Below are 22,405 nucleotides of genomic sequence, written 5' to 3' on the forward strand. Positions count from 1 at the left end.
CTCATAGTCGTGATCGTCCACTAGGACTCCAAAGTCCCTCTCACAGTTGCTGTTTTTGAGCCAGGTCTCACCTAATATGTACTTAAACCTTTGGTTTTTCCTTCCTAAATATAAAACTTTGCTTTTCTGTACATTAAAACTCATTTTGTCGGATAGGGCCCATTATTCAAGTTTGTCAAGATCTTTTTGAATCCTGAGCTTGTCTTCTGGGGTGTTGGCTATTCCTGCCCGTTTGGTGTAATTTGCAAATCTGATGGGTTCCCCTTGTATTCCCTCATCTGAGTCATTAATGAAGATATTGAAGAGTGCTGGGCCTAAGATGGAGCCTTGTACCCCACTGCTTACTTTTCTCCATGTGGATGTAGTACCATTGAGGACTACTTACTGAGTATGGTTTGTCAGGCTGCAGGATATTTCTTTGGAAAGAAATCCTATACTACACATAATTCTGAGTGATCGTAGGTAGAACAGCCTACATCCATATGGCAAAGAAAGTAGAAAATCAGAATACAACAAATTGAGCTTCAGTAGAGAACAGAAGGATGGGCAAATTAGCTTTGCCTTCAACATTTTTCTGAAACACTTCTTCGGATCTATTTATAAGTTCTTTTAACAGTTATTTCACATGCGGTTTATTAGATAATGTTTTCAATGTAGTACATAAGAACCTTGGTCCTGTTGCTACAGTTTTTTTGGCATTATATAGCAATGCAGAGAAGTTTGTGGTTAGCCAGATCTGAGTAACAGTCCCTTCAGTTCCAAATGCTGCCAAGCAAGTGGTGAAGAGAGTCATCACCCATTTTAGAATAACACATCTTTTATTTTCTGCAGCTGTAATAGCCCTGTATATGCGCTTAGGATAGGGAGGGAGGGAGGCTTCTGGAGCTGCTCAACTTTCTAGAGCTGAAGACCTGAGCTATGTATTGAAAATAATATTGACATTGATGAAAATATCTAGGTATTTTTTACAAATCCAGATTTTTATTCTCAAAAAGGTTGATCTCCCAATGGGATCAATTGGTGGCTTTTCTTCTGCCTGGCTCCTTTTCATGCTCCCCCTGAGGTATTTCCAGCCTTCTGGCCATCATTATACTAATCTTTTATGTCATATCAACTATTAGAAAGTGCTCCTGTAGGGCTTTGTAAATGATTTAATCCTTATGGTCTCTGCTTGAATGCAAAAAAAGAAGTCTCCTAAATTCAGCTGGTTAATAGAGAAACCTTCTAGCATTGCCTTGATGTCATTGACATATGTGGGCCAGACTAGCTTCTACACAAGCTAATTGCCTCCTGATCTAGGCCAACTATCTTCCCAAGAGACCCCAAAAACATTAAAATGTAATTAGATATTTATAAGGGACATAGAAGTTGCCTCTCCCAAGATGACAAATTAGCACCAAAGCATTATCTAATTCTCAGCCATCTGAAATGAAATGCCTTCCCATTGAGAGATCAACCTTTTAAAGCATAGCATGAAACTTCTATGAATAATTTGAATTCAATGAAAAGCAGAAGATTGTGCATTAGGTGAAGGACAGAAAATGCAAAAGGATTCTGATATTTGGAATATCATAAATAGATAAATAATGACATTAAAAAAACTTCTATGTAACTCCCCCAAAAATAAAGATATTTTTTCTAATAAGGTGGTTATACAATGTCTGATTCTTTAATTTTGGTTTTCCTACTTAGTACAAAAATCATTATAAACAGCTTTATAAATTCTGTTTGCAGATATATCTAAGTTACATTGTAAGTACATGACTTAAAAGAAAAACATGGAAGTTCATATTAGCTGAATTATCCTTCTTGTATAACTTAATATCCTGAATGCTAGATGAAAATACAAATAATTTTGTTACTTAACTGGCATTAATTCGATCAGTCCTTATGCTCACCTAAATATGAATGAACCCTTCAAAGAAACTCTTACCTGTAGAAGACATAGTTACTAATGAAAATAAGAGAAGTTCTGCAGACTTTCCCATTTGTAGGCTTCAGGTGAAAGACAATTCAGCAAACAGAACAGTGTGAATCTGTAAGAAAACATGTGTGCAATTGTTGATAATTCTATCAAGCAACTGAAGCTACATTTGCAAATTACTACTTTACTATTATTTACTAGCCAGCACTATAATCTCTTATCTCTGTTAAATTGAATTGCTTAAACAATCGTTTGCAATTAGTAAGACTTTAATAATGTTATGCTTTGTTCTTTAAATAAAAAAAATAAAAAATATGCTCTAATCCAGTTCTAGGATCTTCCTTCCATTTTCCTGTGAAATATCTATTAAGAATATTAAAATATTGGAAACACACCCACACATACATAAAAATACACACACACACAGAGTTCCTTGCATAACCCAAAAAGTATAGTACAGTGGTGCAGTTTAGCAAAGATGAGAGGCAAGATGTTGCTGATCAGATAACTCAGCTTTAAAATAGTCTTCACTGACAGAAAATGTTAAGACATTACAGACGCTTCTGGAGCTCAATCAAGTGATTCCAAAAATTGCTCTGAATATGCTTATGGTTCACAATTTCTTTTTAAGAGAAAATAAAAAAATAGCATTCAAATTATGATTTGGGATAGTTGTAAATATCTAAATGGTTAAAAGTCCACAACAAAATGCTATCCATGAATAGCATGGCTATCACAAATGCTTACAATAAGGCATATATTCAAAATGTGCAGCTCTTGTTTCTCTTGCTAAATGTTTATATATTTCCAAAACACATGCCACATTTTTATTAAAGGAACAATTTATTCATGTAATAATATGAATAATATACAAGGATAAAAAAATTAAATTCTGTAATATACTGACAATGAATTGACAATAAAAAGGAATAGGAATTTTTTTATAAAGGGAAAAGGCACAAAGCAAAGTAATTTAATTAATTAATAATTAATGTAATTTAATTGGAACAAAGCAATATCAGAAGCAAATACAAAATACTTAGGGAATTTAGTCAATAAAAGGCAATAATTGATACTACGGTATTTGAATTTTTTTCCTTCCTTTATTCTAATATCTTAATATAGCCCAGGAACAGAACAAAAGCTAATTGACAAGAAACTATTCTAGTCTAGATGGACCTTTCCATGTTTCATTTTGGCATCCTTGACAGACATCCTTGATCATTAACTGTTATACTTTCCCATGTATTCCCTTTGGAGACTGATTTCAATTGTCTCTCTTATAGGATCAATCTTTGCACACAGCTAAAAAGATTCTTTTAAGCTACAAGGGGGAACTTGTTGCCCCATAACAGAGAATTCTCTATAATAGAATATTTTAGAATCCTTTCAAACATGCAATTTTCTCCATTATGAATGCATCTTCATTGGATCCAGAATAAAGATGAACAGTTGTATATCAGCATGTTAATGATACCATATTCTGAACCAACAAATTGCCTTCTGCAAAGACTTTATGTAGAAGTTAAACAGGATGGAGAAAGGATTGAATTCTGGGCCACAGGACTAAAGTCCATAGCAGAATGTCAGATGGTTAGTTCCCTAGCTGACTGCCTTAATAACTGTAGCCACCCAGTCAGGTAGAAATGAAACAACTGTAATATGTTAATTCCACCTGCCAATTTTTGCAAGAGGTCCAGAAAGATGCTGTAGTTGACAATAACTAAATCTACCAGGAAATGTAGAAGGACAAGGAGGGTCATGTTCCATAAGTCCAAGGCCTACCAAAAGTCATCCATTAGAAAAGCCACTAAAGATCTCTGTCTCTATTCCATGCCTCATCTGAAACCAGATTCCTATACGTAAATAATACCATCTAGAAGTCTCTGTTGTTGCAGCCTTAGCTCTTTCTCAGCAACCTTCCCTAGAAAGGGGAGTTGGTGATAGGATGGAAGTTATTCAGGCTATGGAATCTAGGCCTGGCTTCTTATGAAGTAGAAAGACCAGCTGCTTTTTCAGGCTCCTGGAATCTCCTCTTCTGGAAACATGGGCAACCAAAACAGTCAGTTGATCTTTGAAAGCTAAACATGGCTAGATCTAATTAATACTTGGACTGGAGGACCATATGGAAATAACACGTGATAGCAGAAAAATTGTGAAAAAAATTGCAGGGCAACCTCTGCATTATTAATACCAAGTAAGTTAAATGGATATATCCATGAAGCCATTGCCTGGTTTCTCCCAAGCATGCTGGACTACAAACATTTAATAGGCATACAAGAATCCAGATGTCAACATCCAGATGTTTCCCATGTAACTGGGAAAGTTCAAGGAGGGAGTATTACAAACATTTCAGCAATATACCTTTAATGTGAGTCTAGGGCAGGGGTGTCAAACTGGCATTCCACGGGCCAGATGCGTCATGTGCAGGCCATGCCCACCCCGACTCCACAAAGGCAAAAGACATCACGATGCATCACCATACGTCACGTGACACGATCGAGTTTGACACCTGTGGTCTAGGGTAAATACCAAATCTTTAAAAACTGTGAGAGGAAATTCACAACTCAATTACAGTGAGTTAATTAGTGCTGAGTGATTTAACATCCAGTCTCCTAGATTTCTTTCCTCCTGTGGACTAAGTTGCCATTTGTGAGATAGAATGTTAACTGGTGTGCCCACTATCTCTTGCCTATGTTTATGTCTATGTTCTCTTCCATGGGTTTCCCAGCTTCCTAACAATCACTCACACCAGGCTCTGATAAGAAATTTTATTGCAGAAGAGTTCAAAAGCTATTACAAAGAATTCCAGTGATTGTTATGTATCGAAACTAACTCCAGTGTACAGTGAATTTGTGGTATTGCTTTAGCATCTCTTCTTTCCATTATGCTATCCAATGATAAACAAGACCCTCTCTTTTGGCCATGAGGTCTGGCTTTGATTACATTCATATAGGATATAAGATTGTTCTCTAGCTATGTTAAGAACAACCTCTATCACTATCACTAGCTAGTGCTAGCACTAGCATTGTCTACAACAAACAGTAATAACAACAAAACAATATGTATACATCAAGCAATGGTACAATTACATACTTGTGTCATGTTTTCTGATGGGAGTATGGGAAATATGCCATTTATGTGATGATGTGATCTCAAACAATGGCTAACCTATGCTGGCTGGAAATTTTAAGGGGTTTTCTGACATAAACTACAATAACTTGAGCTTTATTACAATGTAAAAGTTGCTAATGCAAGATGGAAAGAGACATGACAATTCAAAAAAAACAGGTACATTTTAACTCCCATAGATCTGCTATCTGAATTTAGGATATGCAGGTATAATAACACTGAACCCACCCGCTTGAAGAAGCTGTCCAAATTTTACATTATTATTTTATTTAAATTCTTTAATTCTCTATTTGAGGGACGCAGTGGCTCAGTGGGTTAGGACGCTGAACTTGTCGATCGGAAGGTCGGCAGTTTGGTGGGTCGAATCCCGAGTGCCGCGTAGCAGAGTGAGCGCCTGTTACTCGTCCCAGCTTCTGCCCACCTAGCAGTTCGAAAGCACGTAAAAATGCAAGTAGAAAAATATGGACCACTACGGTGGGAAGGTAACAGCGTTCCGTGCGCCTTTGGCGTCTAGTCATGCTGGCCACATGACCACGGAGACGTCCTCGGACAAGCGCTGGCTCTTCGGCTATGAAACGGAGATGAGCACCGGCCCCTAGAGTCGGAAACGACTAGCACGCATGTGCGGGGGAACCTTTACCTTTACCTAATTCTCTATTTACATCATTATTTGCTTTCCACTGTGTATACCAGGCAAGAAAGGCTTGCTGAATCCACAATGTTACCAAATGCTACACTTACCACCTGCATAACATTTTCTCACTCAGCTCTTTCTTCTAAAAGAAAAAGTAAGCAAAAACGCTTTCAACGTTAGGGCAAGCAAATTTGAAGTGGAAACCAGAAGAGAGGGGAAAGAAAGGGCAATTTGAGAATTTTCTTGTTATTTGCACATCAGTGCGATAATTCTGAAAAATTTTGCTCTAACTCTTTGGCACATTATTTTAAACTCTAATGTAGAAATTATACTTAGCCATACTAAGTGCTGAAAAAGGAAATATGCAATGAGCCACAAATGAAAGATGGTATGCAGTTGTTGTTGTTTTACTTCTATTGCATCTTCATGCTCAATATGCTTGGTTTACATTGTAGAAAGACAATATTATAGAGTGATTGCTATGGGATTACGAGAATCAGCCACCTGAGCCCTACTGTCTTACCTCCACCATAGCAACAAAATCTTTACTCTCTCTCTCTCTCTCTCTGTGTGTGTGTGTGTGTGTGTGCACTTAAAATGCAACCTGATTAGCTTTTATCGGTCCGCAGCTGCCTCCACGCGAACATGCCGCTTGCAAAGGACCTCCTGCACCCCTCGCCCGAGAAGCAGAAGCACAAGAAGAAGCACCTGGTGCAGAGCCCCAACTCCTGCTTCATGGACGTCAAGTGCCTGGGTTGCTACAAAATCACCCCAGTTTTCAGTCATGCCCAGACAGTTGTGTTGTGTGTTGGCTGCTCGACTGTGCTGTGTCAGCCCACTGGTGGAAAGGCAAGGTTGACAGAAGGGTGCTCTTTCCAGCGAAAGCAACATTAAACAGTGGGCACATGGCACGGGATGGCAGGTGGGACTATGCGAACAGTGGCCGGCTGCGATCCTGAGCCCTGGAGCACCAATGGAAGTATATTATGCAACCTGATTAGAAATTCTTCTTCTAACATTATCTTAAAAGGATACCTTTATACAGTTTGTGAACAGCTAAGAACTGAATAAAACAGAGCTAAGATATTCAAAATGCAGGGCATCTGTGAATGGACAATATTTTATCGCGATCTTTCCACAATTTTTATTTAAAAGACTAAAAAATAAATAAATCAGAATCTTGCCTGGTTTTTCTCAGAAGGTCAATCAGTAAAGGAATAACTACATTTAAGCTAGTGAAATTTGAAGGTTTTTGCCAGAGAAAGCAGGTATATAATTGTGTTCGTTCTGTCTCTCACTTGTTTGCTTTATAATATAAGAAGTAAGAAATGGCCATCACACTCAAGCTTCAGTAATTTTTAAAATGATACTTAAATCGGCATACCTTCCCTTCAAAACCCCTACTTTCTTGTATGTTCTGATGGTTAAAAATCTACTTTCGATAAGAGCGAGTTTTCCTCTTCTCACTTGCTTATAGATCAAGTGAAGCATTATCTACCTGAAAATATAAGAGACTAATGTGGCAGGTATTTTTCGCTATGATGTACGTAGTTCCTTGTAGATCATCCGTAAACACTGTCCTCCTGACTTAAAAGTCAGGCTAGGCACCCGTTTGCTTGGCTGTGCCTCACTGGTCACCATTTGTCATACAGTCCCAGGGTGGCATTGGTCCCATCTGTTCATAGCTGGTTGGCAATGAGGGTAGATGTGAGCAGTCATCCATCAATCTTTGGTGCCTCAGGATGTTTAACAACTAAATTAAGTAACAGCTAAGATGTGTGAACTTTCTGCCAGCTGTGACCATGTAAGTCAAGTGGATAAAAATCATCCAACCCATATGAATGTGGTTAGCAGGAGGAAAAAAGTGTTGCTAAACCCAATTAAGAGATACCCCCATAATTCTTATAAACACAAAGGAGAGCGAGAATGTGGACTCAGGGCTGGCAAGAGCCACATCATCTCTATCAGAGAAGCAGCTAAACTTCCATTGGATAAACACATCTATATGTCATGTGAATGACAGCTCAGTGTCTTGCCCTAAAAGGGAGAAGGCGAAACACACTCACTTTAACAAGTGAATACGATTTTCCTACAATTTTCTTCTGGCAAATTTTAAGCTTGTTTCATAAAGCAACAACTGTACACTGAGGAAGAATCAGCAGTCAGTTTAGCTTTCTGACAGTCTCTAGCTCTTCATATAAACTTTCAAATATAAGGTTGTCACACTCACAGAAAATATTTTAAATATTTACATTTAAAATAAAAACTTGTGGATGGCAAATGACATGCTTTAACATGCCAGAACAAATAAAATACTTGCTTTCCTCTAAAGCTAGAAGAGATCACTTCATTTTTTCCTCCTCTGAGAGATCACTCCAGAATTATCTCTGTGATAAGGAAAGTGTGCAGTCAGTGGGCCACATACAGACTACTAGCACCAATTCTGTGGCTTCCAGGGATTCAAGAATGTTTGGAAGAAAGCATTTGGTCATTTGTGGAGAGGCTGGTGGGCTTTAAGTGGCACAATAGATGCCATAATTTTTTTGAAGGCATTCACTTATTTTCAAATTTCCCCAGCCCCAAATTGGACCCTGGGTTCACACGCATTTGGACAGCAGTTTTCAAAATGCCACACAGCACCAGGTACGGCCTTAACTTGTGGGTCTTTATCTTGTGGGAAATGAGATGAACTGATGAATGCCAATGCTAATGCTTCCATTCCCTGGATTAACAAATGACACTTAGGAAAGTTCCACTAATCGTCAAAGATTAGCTATTTCAGAAGCTCCGATGGGATACAGGAAGGGTACATGATCAAGGAACTGATGTAATAGCCAGAGCCTCTGTAGTTTTGGGTCTGTTCCATGCATGATTAAAGTTCTCAGACAAGCTGACTCTGTCTTTGTCAAATAGCCTGGGGAAGAAAAACGGCACAAAACAGACTTTTTTCAGGACTATAGTTTTACACACTGTATCAGGAGTAGCCTAAAATAGCATTATTAATAAGGCTAACTAGAGCACAGATATATCTGACAGTAAACTCCAATGGAAAAAATCCTAACACTAACAGTAGTTTGACAATGGAACCAATTGTTCAGACAGAAAAGCTCTCTGGGCGTGTTCAAGCACAGGCTAGACTAGACAGCCATCTATCAGGGACACTTTAATTCAGGTTCCTGCACTGAGGATTGCTGAAGATCTGGCTGTTTCCCTAGACATTTGTTTCATCCTTGCCATGGTTGTATGTTGCCATGGGTATCCTAGGTTGTATGCTGTCATTCACGTTTTAATTTTTGAATATTACCTAGAGTTAGTTTTATGAGATGGACAACTATATAATTAATTTAAATTAAAAACAAAAACAAAAATTCAACAGAAAACCTACTCTCAGGCAGCTTAGATTTGATGGATATAATAGTTGTTGTCTTTTTTGTTTGCTCAACATCAGTTTTTGACAGTGGACAAGTTTACCTATAAAAATGAGCAAATACATCAGTGGCTAAAGAAAAAATTATTTGTCCAGACAGAGCAGTTTACCCTAATCACTGCTATGTGTACTTTAATTCACTATGTAAATGTTTAAAAAAAAGTATATATTTTGGCTCCGTATTAAGAACTCCACATTTTTCCTAGCTCCGCTCTTGTGTCTTTAACAATAGCATACCATAGAAATTAACCAATGTTATTTATTCCATCCCTGGGAAAGCTCGTGTTTTCCTAAAAGTGCATGAACAAAGTCAGAAAAATAGAATCGTAGCAGATGTGGAATTAAAAATGCATAAATGCAAATGTGTTCATTATTACTAAATTACAGAGTTTGGAAAATGGAATACAAGAGTCAAATGATTGGCATAAAAGTGATTAATTTATCAAACTAACCCTACAGTCTTTCATCTGTTCATCTGATGAATCCAGCAGAGAAATTCTTGAATAGAGTTATGAAAATAATGCTGCAGCCCTTCAAATAGTATTCAAAGTTGTTTTATTTTTTAAAATTTATAGTGTTTTTATTTTAGTTTTATATGGATATAGAAACAGTTAATATGGACATTCTTTTTTTTACCACTGACAGGAAAAAAATATTGGAGCTAAAGACCTTCTTGTATCATTGCTGTCTCTTACTTCTAAAAAATCATATAAATATCCTAACCTCCACAATAATAATAATAATAATAATAATAATAATAATAATAATAATAATAATAATAATAATAATAATAATAATAAAGTTGGAAGGGACCTTAGAGGTCATCTAGTCCAACCCCCTGCTCAGGCAGGAACCCTATACCATTTCAGACAAATGGCTGTCCAGTCTCTTCTTAAAAACCTCCAGTGAATCTTCAGTTCACACTTAATAGCAATCTGCAGAATGATCGAGACAGTAACAAACATGACTGGGGAACCCAGAATGCAATACCATCCCATACTATGGAGAAACTATAAATAGTCTACAGTGCTCAAATGTACAGAAGAGGAAATTTGGAATTCACAGTAAGAAAGATGCAGTAACAATTCCTGAAAAGCATCTTTCTAAGCCCATAATCATGGATATGAAATCAGATGTTTTGACATGGGTTTATCAAAAACAGATCGTGCCAGACAAACCTTATTGCATTCTTTGACCAAGTGACAAAACTAGTGGACCAGAGGAATGCTGTAGATTTAATTTACTTGGATTTCAGTAAGGCATTTGATAAAGTAGATCACAACCTACTACTTGATAAGATAGAAAAATGTGGGTTAGATAGCATCACCACAAGATGGATTCGTAGCTGACTGTTCTGTACCAGCCTGCTACCGGCCCTGCAGCAAAAGCAGGGACAACCCCTTTACAAACGGCAAGAGGCTGGAATAAAGCCTGCCAAATTTATTAACATAAAACAGAGCAAGACAAGACACCAACCATGAAACAGGAGCTATGAAACAGGAACTATCCAAGCGGTTGCCTTCAGCAAACCAGCCCTCCCACACATTCCCCTTAAATACAGTTCAGGGCATGGCCTCTCTCTGCCTCCTTCCGAGGTGCCCCATTGCCTTCCTCTGTTTACTCTTGATTGACTGCCTCCTGCGTCGGGCGTCCTTGAACAGGGCCAGCTGTGGGTCATCTTCATCCACGCTGTCAGGCTCACACAGCTGGGTATCCACCTGGTGGGATGGGCCTGGCTGAGGGCTCTGCGGAGCCTCAAAGCCATCATCAGCAAGCTCTTCAACACCCCCCTCCTCCTCCTCTGAGTCATCCGACCCAACTGCCGAACCCACAGGCTGACCCTGAATCACAACACTGGCTGACAGGCCGTACTCAGTGTGTGGTCGTCAATGGAACTGCATCTACATAGAAGGAAGTGTGTAGTGGGGTGCCCCAGGGCTCTGTTCTGGGCCCAGTGCTCTTCAACATCTTCATCAACGATTTGGATGAGGGGATAGATGGGGAACTCATCAAATTTGCAGATGACACCAAGGTGGCAGGAATAGCCAATACTCCAGAAGATAGGCTTAAGATACAGGAGGATCTGGACAGACTCGAACACTGGGCACTATCTAACAAAATGAAATTCAATGGTGAAAAAAGTAAGGTTCTGCATTTAGGCAGGAAAAATCAAATGCACAGGTATAGTATAGGTGGTACCTTGCTCTATAGCAGTAACTGTGAGAGGGATCTCGGAGTCCTAGTAGACAATCACTTCAATATGAGCCAGCAGTGTGCTGCAGCTGCCAAAAAAGCCAACACAGTGCTAGGCTGCATTAACAGAGGAATAGAATCAAAATCACATGAAGTACTAATACCACTTTACAATGCCTTGGTAAGGCCACACCTGGAATACTGCATCCAGTTTTGGTCACCACGATGTAAAAAAGATGTCGAGACTCTAGAAAGAGTACAGAGAAGAGCAACAAAGATGATTGGGGGACTGGAAGCTAAAACATATAGGGAACGGTTGCTGGAATTGGATATGTGTAGTTTAATGAAGAGAAGGGTGAGGGATGACATGATAGCAGTGTTCCAATATCTCAGGGGCCGCCACAAAGAAGAGGGAGTCAAGCTATTCTCCAAAGCCCCTGAAAGCAGGACAAGAAGCAATGGATGGAAACTAGTCAAGGAGAGAAGCAACCTAGAACTAAGGAGAAACTTCCTGACAGTTAAAACAACTAACCAGTGGAACAACCTGCCTCCAGAAGTGGTGAATGCTCCAACACTGCAAGTATTTAAGAAGAGACTGGACAGCCATTTGTCTGAAATGGTATAGGGTTGGACTAGATGACTTCCAAGGTCCCTTCCAACTTATTATTATTATTATTAAGATGTGACCCACAGTAGAGGCACACCATTAAAATGCATCACAGATCTTAACATGAGATGGAATTCATGAAATTCAATCTAGGACCTATCTGCAGAAACAGTTGGGATTAATTTCAGAATCATGAAATAAAGCCTATTTCTGAACAAACAACCACACGTCAGCTTTGTAGAGAATTATTTATTTATTTTATTACATTTATATACCACCCTTTCCCGAAGGACTCAGGGCGGTTTACAGGGTAATTAAAAAAACCAAGATACAAAAGTTAAAAACAAATTTAAAAAAATTATATTTGTCCCTGTATAAATAAAACCCCAGTTAAAATAAGATTAATCCTCAGCCTGGGCCAGAGAGCTCGAAGAGCCAGGTCTTCAGGTCCCGGCGGAATGAACGGAGGTCGGGGGCAGTCCTCAGCTCCACTGGGAGCTGGTTCCAAAGGGCAGGCGCCCCCACTGAGAAGGCCCTATCCCTGGGTGTCGTCCGCTGGCAATCTCTTACCGGTGGCACCCTGAGAAGACCCTCCCTGTGGGAGCGCACTGGACGAAGGGAACTTGATGCCGGCAGCAGGTGTTCCCTCAGATATCCTGGACCCAAGCCATTTAGGGCTTTATAGGTCATCACCAGCACCTTGAATCTCACCCGGAGGGCAACCAGGTAGATATAAATTAGTAGATATTAGTATTAGATATTAGATACTAGTAGATATAAAATGTTTTGCAATGAATGTCACACGAGTTTGACAATATAACTTACTTGTTTAACAAAATACATTCTGAACAAAGCATGAGAGATTAAAATCATAAAGTCTACATATTACTCTTGGTCATTTGGAAGATACGTTGCATTTGAAGGATGATGCTGTGATTAGCCCAGACCCAAAAGAAGAAAAAAGACTCTGATGGAAAGCAGAGGAACAGAACTCACAATAGCTCTCCATCCCCCATCCTACCCGATTGGAGAGTAAGCATTTGGTTTGGACCTAAAATGAATCTTCTACTATTACCTTTATAGACTCCTTAGCTCAAGCTTCTTAACTGACTCCTTAGCCTCTAATTCCTAAGGTAAAACAGAGAGTTAAGCAGAGCAATCCTAGGTTACTTAGGAGTAACTGTTTCCTTGAGAGTAGCTGCTATGCCAAATACTAAGGAATACCAGCTGAATTGGGTCCAAGTGTAAAAGCACACATGGGCAGTTCTCTACTTGTAAAAAAAATGCCCAACATTTGTGACAACCTGTCTTGCTTACCTGGATTTCTTAACTCTCCACTGCATTTCAACTAACCTTTCCACTGATGACATGGAAGATTTCCTAACAGTGAGAACAATTAACCAGTGGAAAGCTTGCCTTCAGTTGTAGATGCTTCATCACTGGAGGTGTTTAAGAAAAGACTGGACAACCACCTATCTGAAATGATATAAGGTGTCCTGCTTGAGCAGGGGGTTGGACTAGAAGACCTTCAAGGTCCCTTCCACATCTATTCTGATTGATATGGTATCGTACTTTCAGCCTGGACTGGATCATACTTTGTGGGGACTTAGTGACTTTGTGGGGACTGTGTCAATCTTGGCCTCTTGACTTTTTCTGCAAGTGTGAGATAGAACAAAGAAAGTTCATTAGCATGTGGGAGGCAGCTATAATTCAGCTAGGAAAAAAGGGGGTAAAGCCTCAATGCTTTTTGCTTATGTGATGCTGTATTACCAATTTCCTTTCCTGTTTTGCATACTCTATAAAGCAGTTCTTTGCATTTGGAATCTTCGGGTGACAGATTTTCTCACTGACTGAAAGAGCAGAACTAAAACCTGTTCAATTCTCCTACTTGTTTTTCAATTAGTTCAAAGATGCACTAGGGATTTATCTCTGGTTCTGCTTATTGTATGCTGCAGATCACTGATTTTTTTTTATTTTCTTAATGGAAGTTGACTGATGATCAAAATCAGATACTGATTAATATCTGCTGGCTTCCCTTCATAAAGGTCATGGAACGTTCAGCTGTTTTAAGGCTGTAAAGGCTTCAAGAAAATTACAACATTCATAGTAGAGTAATGCCCTTATTGATTAATTCAAAGTCACAAAGGAATGTAGGACCTTTCCAATTCCCTACCACCTTTAATATGGCAAGATGATAATCAAAGGGGGGAAAACAAGAAGGGGTTAGTTAACAGAGATTGAAGCCATGGGTTTGCCTTGATCTCCTCTATTCAAATTAGATAATCTAGCTCTTATTTGGATCCATATTCACTTTAGAACAATGCATACAGGTGGGCAGGAGGAGACTTGTTTCTATTATTAAATAAAACAGAAGCCAATTTTAGATTATGCACAGGATACAAAAAGGTCAATAAAATCAATTTGCCATAGTGACTGGAAATGATTTATTCTCAGAGAATGAATATGACCATGAATTAAGATAGAGATCTATCAGACTGACAACATTTCTGATATCATTTTCAAAATTTAAATTATTCTTTCTGCTCTTCTGTGCAAGTAATGTTTTAAGATGACAGTAAAAGATAAGTAAAGATTAAGAATATTTGAGATATGAATTGCTGCTGCTACAGTAAGTGGATGAGATTGTTTATGGGGAGCAAAAAGTAGAAAAGAGCATGAAACAATTCAGGAAAATTTGTTTGAATGGCAACAAGAGGACAGAGCGACTCAAAAGCAAGAGCAGTGAATAAAGAGCAAAAGAGATTTGAAGTGAAAGGAATAAAGAAGCCATAAGAGACTGTTTAGAATGACAGGAGAATATACAGAACATGATGCAGCCACATGCAGCACCATATAATGGGTTTCATTGGCTCAGGAGTGTCTGAACGGTATGGTCAAAAACGTCAAGATGGCAATGCACATAAAACCCTGGTTTTTTCTCCCCTTCTTTTGGCTTCCTGTGTTTAGCCTGGAGATGTAATTGAACAAGGGCTATGAGATAAGAGAAATAAATTTGGAAGATCAGTTCAGCGTGGAAATAATTTAACTGAAATGCTTTCAGATCCAACCTCTTTTTATATCCCTAACATCAATAATGAAGTATAGCTAAGCTAACGATGAGGAATTAGCTGTTTCAAATTCCAGAAAAAACTACCAAAAATAACTCATGCAGAAAAAAGAGAGAATTATAACATTAATCTCCTTTTCAAGACCTCACCTGATCACCTCACTTAAAGAGATGGCTCTGTTGTTGTTGTTCCTTCTTTACAATCATATTGTTAGGGACACTAGCCATGTTTGTTGTCTGGGAGCATTCATAGTTTTAAGTACATACCATTGAAAATGTTTTGATAATATTTTCAATCATATTGTTTTGATAATTTGAGAGTTGTTAATAAGTATAATGTACCCCTCACCCTGGATAGTTCAACAATATAATGCAGTGCCCTGAAGATGGATTGATTATATCCAGAATAAATATGGGACTAAAAAGTTTCAATTAGCATTTGAATAAGTAGTGGATTTATATGATGTATAACTAGCTTGTAGTTATTTTATTAAGAGTTAAAGTGTGATAAAATTTAATATTTTATTGTTGTTTCCATATTTTAGATCAGGGGTGTCAAACTCAATTTCATTGAGGGCCCCATCAGCATTGCGGTTGCCCTCAAGGGGCCGGGTGGGTATGGCCAGGGTGGGCGTGGCCTACTGGGTGGGCGTGGCTAGAGTGCCTATGGCCTACTGGGTGGGCGTGGCCAGCTCTACATCATTTACATCAAGGGTGCCTATGGGGGCCTGGGCAAGAGTGGGACAGATCTGAGGGTCTCTGGCAGGAGGAGGGTCTCTGGGCCAGGGCCAAGGCAGTGGGGGTGGGCATTCCCTCACTGTTTCCAGGATGGCTTCGCGGGCCACATGAAACCACTTCGTGGGCCGGATCTGGCCCCCGGGCCTTGTGTTTGACATGTCTGTTTTAGATTATGTTTCTTTGTATTTTTATACCCTGTATTTAGCTCTGGGAAATCGGGGAGGGGGGGAGGGGAGGGGAGAGTTGGGGAGGTTTGGGGAGAGGGAGGGGTTTTGTATTCAAAAATGTACTGTAAAACTTTTCAATAAAAAAATGCAGTCCCCTGTGTTTCTACTATATGACCACTCTATGGCTTTCCCTGATACAATTTCCTTCCATACAGTGTCACAATTCCAGAAAGGGCAGACCAAAATGACACACACACACACACACACACACACACATATATATATGACTTTTTTTCTCATAGAATGCTCAGAACGGAGTTCCGGCACCTTTTTTGGATGGAACCTTGTAGGTTAGGCAAGGCACTCAGGGTGGCTAACAACAATAAAATACAAATATTAAAAAAAATAAACTATCACAAAGCCCCACTAAAACCAATAAAAACATTAAAAACATAATTAAAAACCCTTATCATCAGTCCAGGTTGGCCTGTTGGAAAAGGTATGTCTTGAGGTCACGATGAAAGGACCGGAGATCTGGGGCCATCTGGAGCTCCCGAGGGAGCTGATTCCACAAGGCAGGTGCCCCCACAGAGAAGGCCCTCCCCCTGGGGGTCACCAGCCGACATTGTCTGGCAGACGGCACCCTGAGGAGGTCCTCTCTGTGTGAGCGCACAGGGCGATGGGAAGTCGTTTCTGGCAGCAGACGGTCCTGCAAGTAACCCAGGCCTAAGCCATATACAAAAGTCAATGCTTCTGGAAAAGGATTTGGGCTTAAAGAGCAAGATAAGTAATGGAAAGTGTCATGCTTATTATTCATTCAGCGAAGCAAAGATTCTCCTAGAATCCCTTTTCAAAGGAACTGTCCACTCTCACTAACTAAACTTCAGCACATGACTTAATAATGCTTTCATATTTGGTTTAGACAGCTATTCCTGTCTTTTGGATCATCAGAAACTTTATTATGGTAAGACCTTTTCTGAAACCTGGCCTCAAAGTCTGAACGCAGAAGCAAGCAAGGTTTGAAATATTCTTAAATTGCATGTGTTTATGAATTGCATGATCTTAGCAGATAAAGGTTTCACCAAAGTGCAACCATGTTTTGACTTTGATTCTGAAGGAAAAAAATAATTGCTATACTTCATGAAACACAGAATTTTTTTTTGTTAAAGGGCTCAATAGTATTTCTTTCTCCCTGAAAATCTCTCTAACTCGAAAATAGCCTAAGTTAGAGAGATTTAAGGCTATTTTCTGCTAAACAAATATAACTGCTTAAAAATAATTGGGATACATCACCATCCAATCAAAAAAGAAAGCTGTGATTTTCACAACAAGCACAGAGCAGATGGGATCGTTTGGTTCCATTAAAAGTATAGCTTCTAGCAATTTCAAGAAAAAGAAGGGCAATCGTGGTTGTACAGAAAATACCCCCCCCCTTCTATGTTTTTATACTCCACAAGTGATCAGAGATACTATTGATTGCTTAGACTAACTTTTCTAAACTGGTACTTTTACATTTGCTGGATCATCTCTCATACTCTCCAACAAACGAATCCCAAATCATTGTGTCAGCAAATTAAAAATTAGGATCACAAGTTATGCAGGATAAGTTAAAATAATAATTTTCAAGTTTGATATAAAGGAACATCAGGGAAAGGAGTGTTAAGATAACATGATTGAAAATCTGCTTTTTTTGCTATTCTTTAAATGGAACAAATTAACTACATATGGTAGGACCCCACCTTCCTGACAGAATTGCATTCAGGGCAATATTTTTTTGTCATTAGGTCTTCATGCTGGGGAAAGGCTTCTCCTACTGAGTCACAAGCTTTTTGAAAAACATACAGCAATCATACCAATACATAATTTGCTAGGCCTAAGTAGCCCCTGCATCATAAGTGTATCTCTCTAGTAGATGAGGAATGGCTAGAAATAAACAAAAAGATGCAGGACTTTCAAATTTCTCCTGCATTTTGAGTTGCCTGAAATCCCACTGAATCATTATTAGCTATACCAAAAAAAATGTAGATATCAATAGTATATATCTATGGCTCAGGACTCCGGTATAGTACAACTTCCCTAACTAGCCCATCAGGTAATGCATTTTTCATCAAGCAGTTGCATTCTGCTCACATTAATTCATGTTTCAGGCTGTTTCCAGCATATTTCTAGTAATCTCACTTCTTGCTACACATTCTTAGCAAGATTTTTAGTAGCTGTGTGTACATGAATGAAAGAAAAGGACCGAGTGTTTCTGCTTGTAGCCAGACAGGTAAATGATTCTTAGAGGAACAGAAATGTGACATAGTGAATCTCCAAGATCACTTCATTCTGTCATCCAGATAACAATTCATAGATCAAATTTAATGGTTAAATAAGCAGAGTCTGGCTTGGAAGATGAGGATGTGATAATAAAGCCCGCTCTTTCAGTATGTGGTGTGATATACAGTATGATTACTTTTAAACAGCCTGAAGATTTGGAATTTGATTTTTATAATGCTTTATAAGCAATCAATATTTATCCACTTGCTGATATTTGCTAGATTAAAAACTTACACATTATTTTTAATTTTCAAATTAGAATATATAAAACTAAAGTTGGACTTAGGGAAAATGTAAAGTACATCATATATAGAGCTAGTTTGGTCTAGTGGTTAAGGCACAAGGCTAGAAACCGGGAAACTGTGAGCTCTAGTCCTGCCTTAGGCATGAAAGTCAGGTGGGTGACCTTGGAGGAGAAAGAAATATTGGGTATGTTTGGTGCCTTGAGTTATAAACAAACAAACAAACAAATCAGAAGCAGTAACTGAGAAGATTTAGAGCCCCAGGCTTATGCTTAAGCAAATGTAATAGCTTTAGCTAGTTTATCCAGAAATTGATTGAACCTTCATTCCACCAAATTTCTGTTAGCCCATTTAAAATAAGTAAGTGTTCTATGGCACCTTAAACGCTAAGATAAATTTCTACATTATTAGAAGGTGGAATCTTACAGAGGAAGATACTTTGTCAGTCCCCACTAATATAAAGAAGCTCCATCGGCAGGAAAATACCATTATAATATATGATACCTGAAGTTTATAACAGTGAAAGCTATAGATGGGTTTCCTGGCATGATGCTTTTCTAGGTCCAAGCCTGCTTCACTTACGAGAAAGATCCAATCAAAGTCCTCTTTCCAGCTAAGGAAAATTCCCTCCTATTGTAACCAACAGGAAACGAAAAGAGGGGATCCTAGTATACCAAGGGGAAGGTAATATCTTCCACTTAACTAGCATTTAAGTTTTATACACAAATCTGTTTTGGAAGCCTGTTGTCTTATCACCAGGCACTAGGATGCATCTATATAGCACGGATATGTAGATTTAACAAGAGAAAATTGAAAAAAAGCTTTTGTAAAGAACAGTACTCCAAATACATTAAATGTAAAGAGATTAAAAAGATCTTATTCTTGGATTGAAGTGATAACAGATGTGTGGACATCATGGCAGGTAAATTATTTTCAGCCCAGAAGACGGTAAGAGTTTTCGGGTCAGCAGAGCAAAATGAGAAGAAGCTCAAGGTGGAGAGTGACACTTTCTAATTTTAATCTGAAATGTTAATCTTCAAAATTGACAGATGACCTATACAACAACAACAACTTTATTGATTAGCCCTTTGGGCCATATCAAAGTACAGATGACCTATACAATTTATGATCTACCATGCCAAATGTACATATTGACCAAATATTGTTCCCTTTCTCTTTCTACACTTAACTATCCCCCCTTTCTCCAGCGCTTAGAAGTTCCAGGCACCAAAACCAGCAAGCTTTCCTAGCTTTTGGTTGGCCTCCTTGTAAACCCGGATGGACTCTTCAGCTTGGCAGATCACAAGAAGTGCAGGCCTGGTTTAAGAAGGTCCAAAATAAACACGCAACCCATGGATGAAAGGCTATTGGGCACAAGAGCCCTTTCCTCCACTCCCGCTGCACAAAGGCCGTCTCTCATCGCAAAATGCCCCTTCCCGCAAACCCCTTCCCCAGCTACTGCCTGCATTTCCAGTTGCCCTCTGCAGGAGGGCTTAACAGACGACCCCCCCAAAACACGCCCCCCAAAAGGGGAACTCCCGCACATCTCAGAAACCCGCGCTCCCCTTAGCGAGGAGAGGAAGACAGACGCTGCCCGTAGCCCGAGGGCGTCCTTGGCTTCTCCCCGGTGCCAAAGGGGTCCCCTCTGAAGTATGGCCAGTCAGGCGTCCAAGCCGAGAAGCCCTCACTTTCTCCCCTCGTCCCACCACCGCTTCTCGTAGAGCAGGGGTCTTCAAACTTGGCCCTTTTATGACTTGTGGACTTCAACTCCCAGAATTCCTCAGCCAGCTTTGCTGGCTGAGGAATTCTGGGAGTTGAAGTCCACAAGTCATAAAAGGGCCAAGTTTGAAGACCCCTGCTGGCTGAGGAATTCTGGGAGTTGAAGTCCACAAGTCATAAAAGGGCCAAGTTTGAAGAGCCCTGTCGTAGAGCAACACTTTTTACAGGATCCTTCCTTTCCGCCTCGGGGTCCTGGCTTCTTCTTCCTTTCGCCGCCGCCGCCGCCGCCGCCTCCTCTCTCCGTCTCCAGGACGGCCCGCTACGGTTATTTTGGCACGCGCGGGCTCTCGAGCCAGCCCCAGCCATCTCTCCCCGCGTGGGATGCTTGGCTGATGTCATGCTCTCGCTCAGCTGCCTGCACAACAAGCGCCCGGCCTCTCCTTCCTTCCCTCCCTCTCCCTTTTCTCGAGAACGGGCTCCGCCAAGAGAGGGCTAGAAAGTTAGCCGATACCCTCCGTGGCTTCCGGGAAGCAAAAGTCTGGAGAATAAACAAGCCGCCCGCCCTCCTTACCTCAGGCACAGAGTGGCTGGATCGGCACGTGTTTGCGCGTGGCGTCGCCGGGGCGAGGAACGCCTCAGAAGCTCCGGCGCAGCAGCAAACGCCTCTCGCTCTGCTGCCGGTCCTCCCTTTGCGGGTGAGCCTTTCCCTGTTCCTCCTCCTCCTTCTCCTCCTCCTCCTCCAGCACCTTCTCCACCTCCCGCTGTTGCGACTGCCGCCGCTGCCCGCTTGCCCGTGTTGTGCGTTCGCGCCCTGAGCCACTGCAGCATCTCTGCATCAGGATGTGCTCCTCCCTGCCCCTCCCTCTTCCCTGCGCGCGTCCGCCCTCCAGCAGCGTTCAAGGGGCTAAAGAGGGCTTTCCCCCCCTCCCTCCCTTTCCACTCTGCCTTTGCCTTGTTTGCCAGCACCAGGCAGGGCTCGAGGCAGAGTGACTTGCAGCTCCAGCCGTAATTGTCGGGCTTCAGCTCTGCGCGGCCTGCCACTGCCTCTTTTGGCGCCCTTCTCCTTTCAGGGAGACCGTCTCCTTCAACACTTCTCTGAACTAGGGCCGGTTGCTTTGGCTTCCTCCGGCCTCTAGGCCGTGGGGGGGGGGGGGAGCGGGAAACAAAATGGTTTTAACGGTTGGTGTTAGAAGCCGATCTCTGCCCACGTCCCTTCTCAAGCAGTCACGGTGGCAAAAGAAATTCCGGCTTCGAACCTGAGAGAACGTTTGATATCTCGAAATTGCTCGTCCAGCAAGCGACGTCTTGCTGAAGGACTTTGACCGGCATCTTCCTTCCGCCACCCCAAATGTTGCCGCTCCCAATTGCTAGGATTCGTAGCAAAATGAACAATACTTCATTACCTCTTCATGGCTGTAGTATGTTCAAAGCGGCAACGATAGCAACTCTTGACAGAAAGCAGAACTTAATTTGAGATTTTAATGTTGTGCTTCCCAACATAACTAACTGTAGCTGCGTGTTTCTGTTTTCTTTCTTTTTTGCTTCATAATCATTTTATTAAGGATTAGATTTATATTATATAGATAAAAGTGATTCAAAGTGCAAAAGATTTTTAAAAAATTAGAAAAATAAAATGTGCGGAAAAGAAAAATAAAGACACAAGAGAAAAAGCCTCCCCCTTCATCTCCAGCATGTATAGTTAGCATTAACAATTTATTATGTTTTAAAATACAACATCCCATATCTTACCCCATTCAAATATTTAAACAAATCTTTAAAGCCTCTTTATTCCATCCTAAATTAGTAAAAAAAAGTCCATTAAGGGTTAGCCGAAGCAACAATGCAACTATTTTTAACTATATTTAATACACTTTGAATTTTTCCTTTTACATTTCTATTTTATTTTTGTATTTAATCCAATCCCCTGAATCTTACCAACAAAAACCTTTAAAATGCTGTCGTCTCGTCCTAGTTAGCATAAACTTATAAACATTACTAGAAATAGCAACCCAGTTATTTTAGCCTTGATCAAATAAATCAACTTCATGTTCTTTTCCCTTTCTCACAATTTTAGTCCCCTCATATAATGTCTGTTTCCTTTTCATGTTCTATTTGTCTCTTCTCATAAAATCATCGGCAACTTTAACAAGTTACTTTTGTACATCAAGTGTGAGGAAATTATCCATGTCACTTTTCATATTTTCACTGTCTTAAGAAATCATTGGCAACTTTAACA

General features: G+C 40.0%; 3 protein-coding genes across 10 annotated transcripts in view; 2 read left to right on the forward strand and 1 right to left on the reverse strand.

The window, feature by feature from the left end:
- The window catches only part of CNTN2 (contactin 2), a gene marked incomplete at its 5' end in the record, with an annotated part of 28,851 nt that extends 26,905 nt beyond the window's left edge, over window positions 1-1,946 (reverse strand). The window contains one exon of the mRNA XM_083360202.1: window positions 1,934-1,946. Within this exon, the coding sequence (XP_083216328.1) occupies window positions 1,934-1,946 (13 nt within the window). The remainder of the gene's footprint in view (window positions 1-1,933) is intronic.
- RBBP5 (RB binding protein 5, histone lysine methyltransferase complex subunit) overlaps window positions 1-22,405 on the forward strand; it is a 938,867-nt gene that overhangs the window by 74,321 nt on the left and 842,141 nt on the right. The gene's annotated exons all lie outside the window — the stretch shown is intronic.
- Window positions 6,336-6,643, forward strand: LOC310637092 (small ribosomal subunit protein eS27-like; the record flags this gene model as incomplete). Its single annotated transcript, XM_083357363.1, has 1 exon — window positions 6,336-6,643. The coding sequence occupies one exon, from the start codon at window positions 6,336-6,338 to the stop codon at window positions 6,582-6,584; it is 249 nt and encodes an 82-aa protein (XP_083213489.1). The 3' UTR covers window positions 6,585-6,643.

Source organism: Vipera ursinii, assembly GCF_947247035.1.
Source record: "Vipera ursinii genome assembly, chromosome: 3".
Taxonomy (NCBI): Eukaryota; Metazoa; Chordata; class Lepidosauria; order Squamata; family Viperidae; genus Vipera; species Vipera ursinii.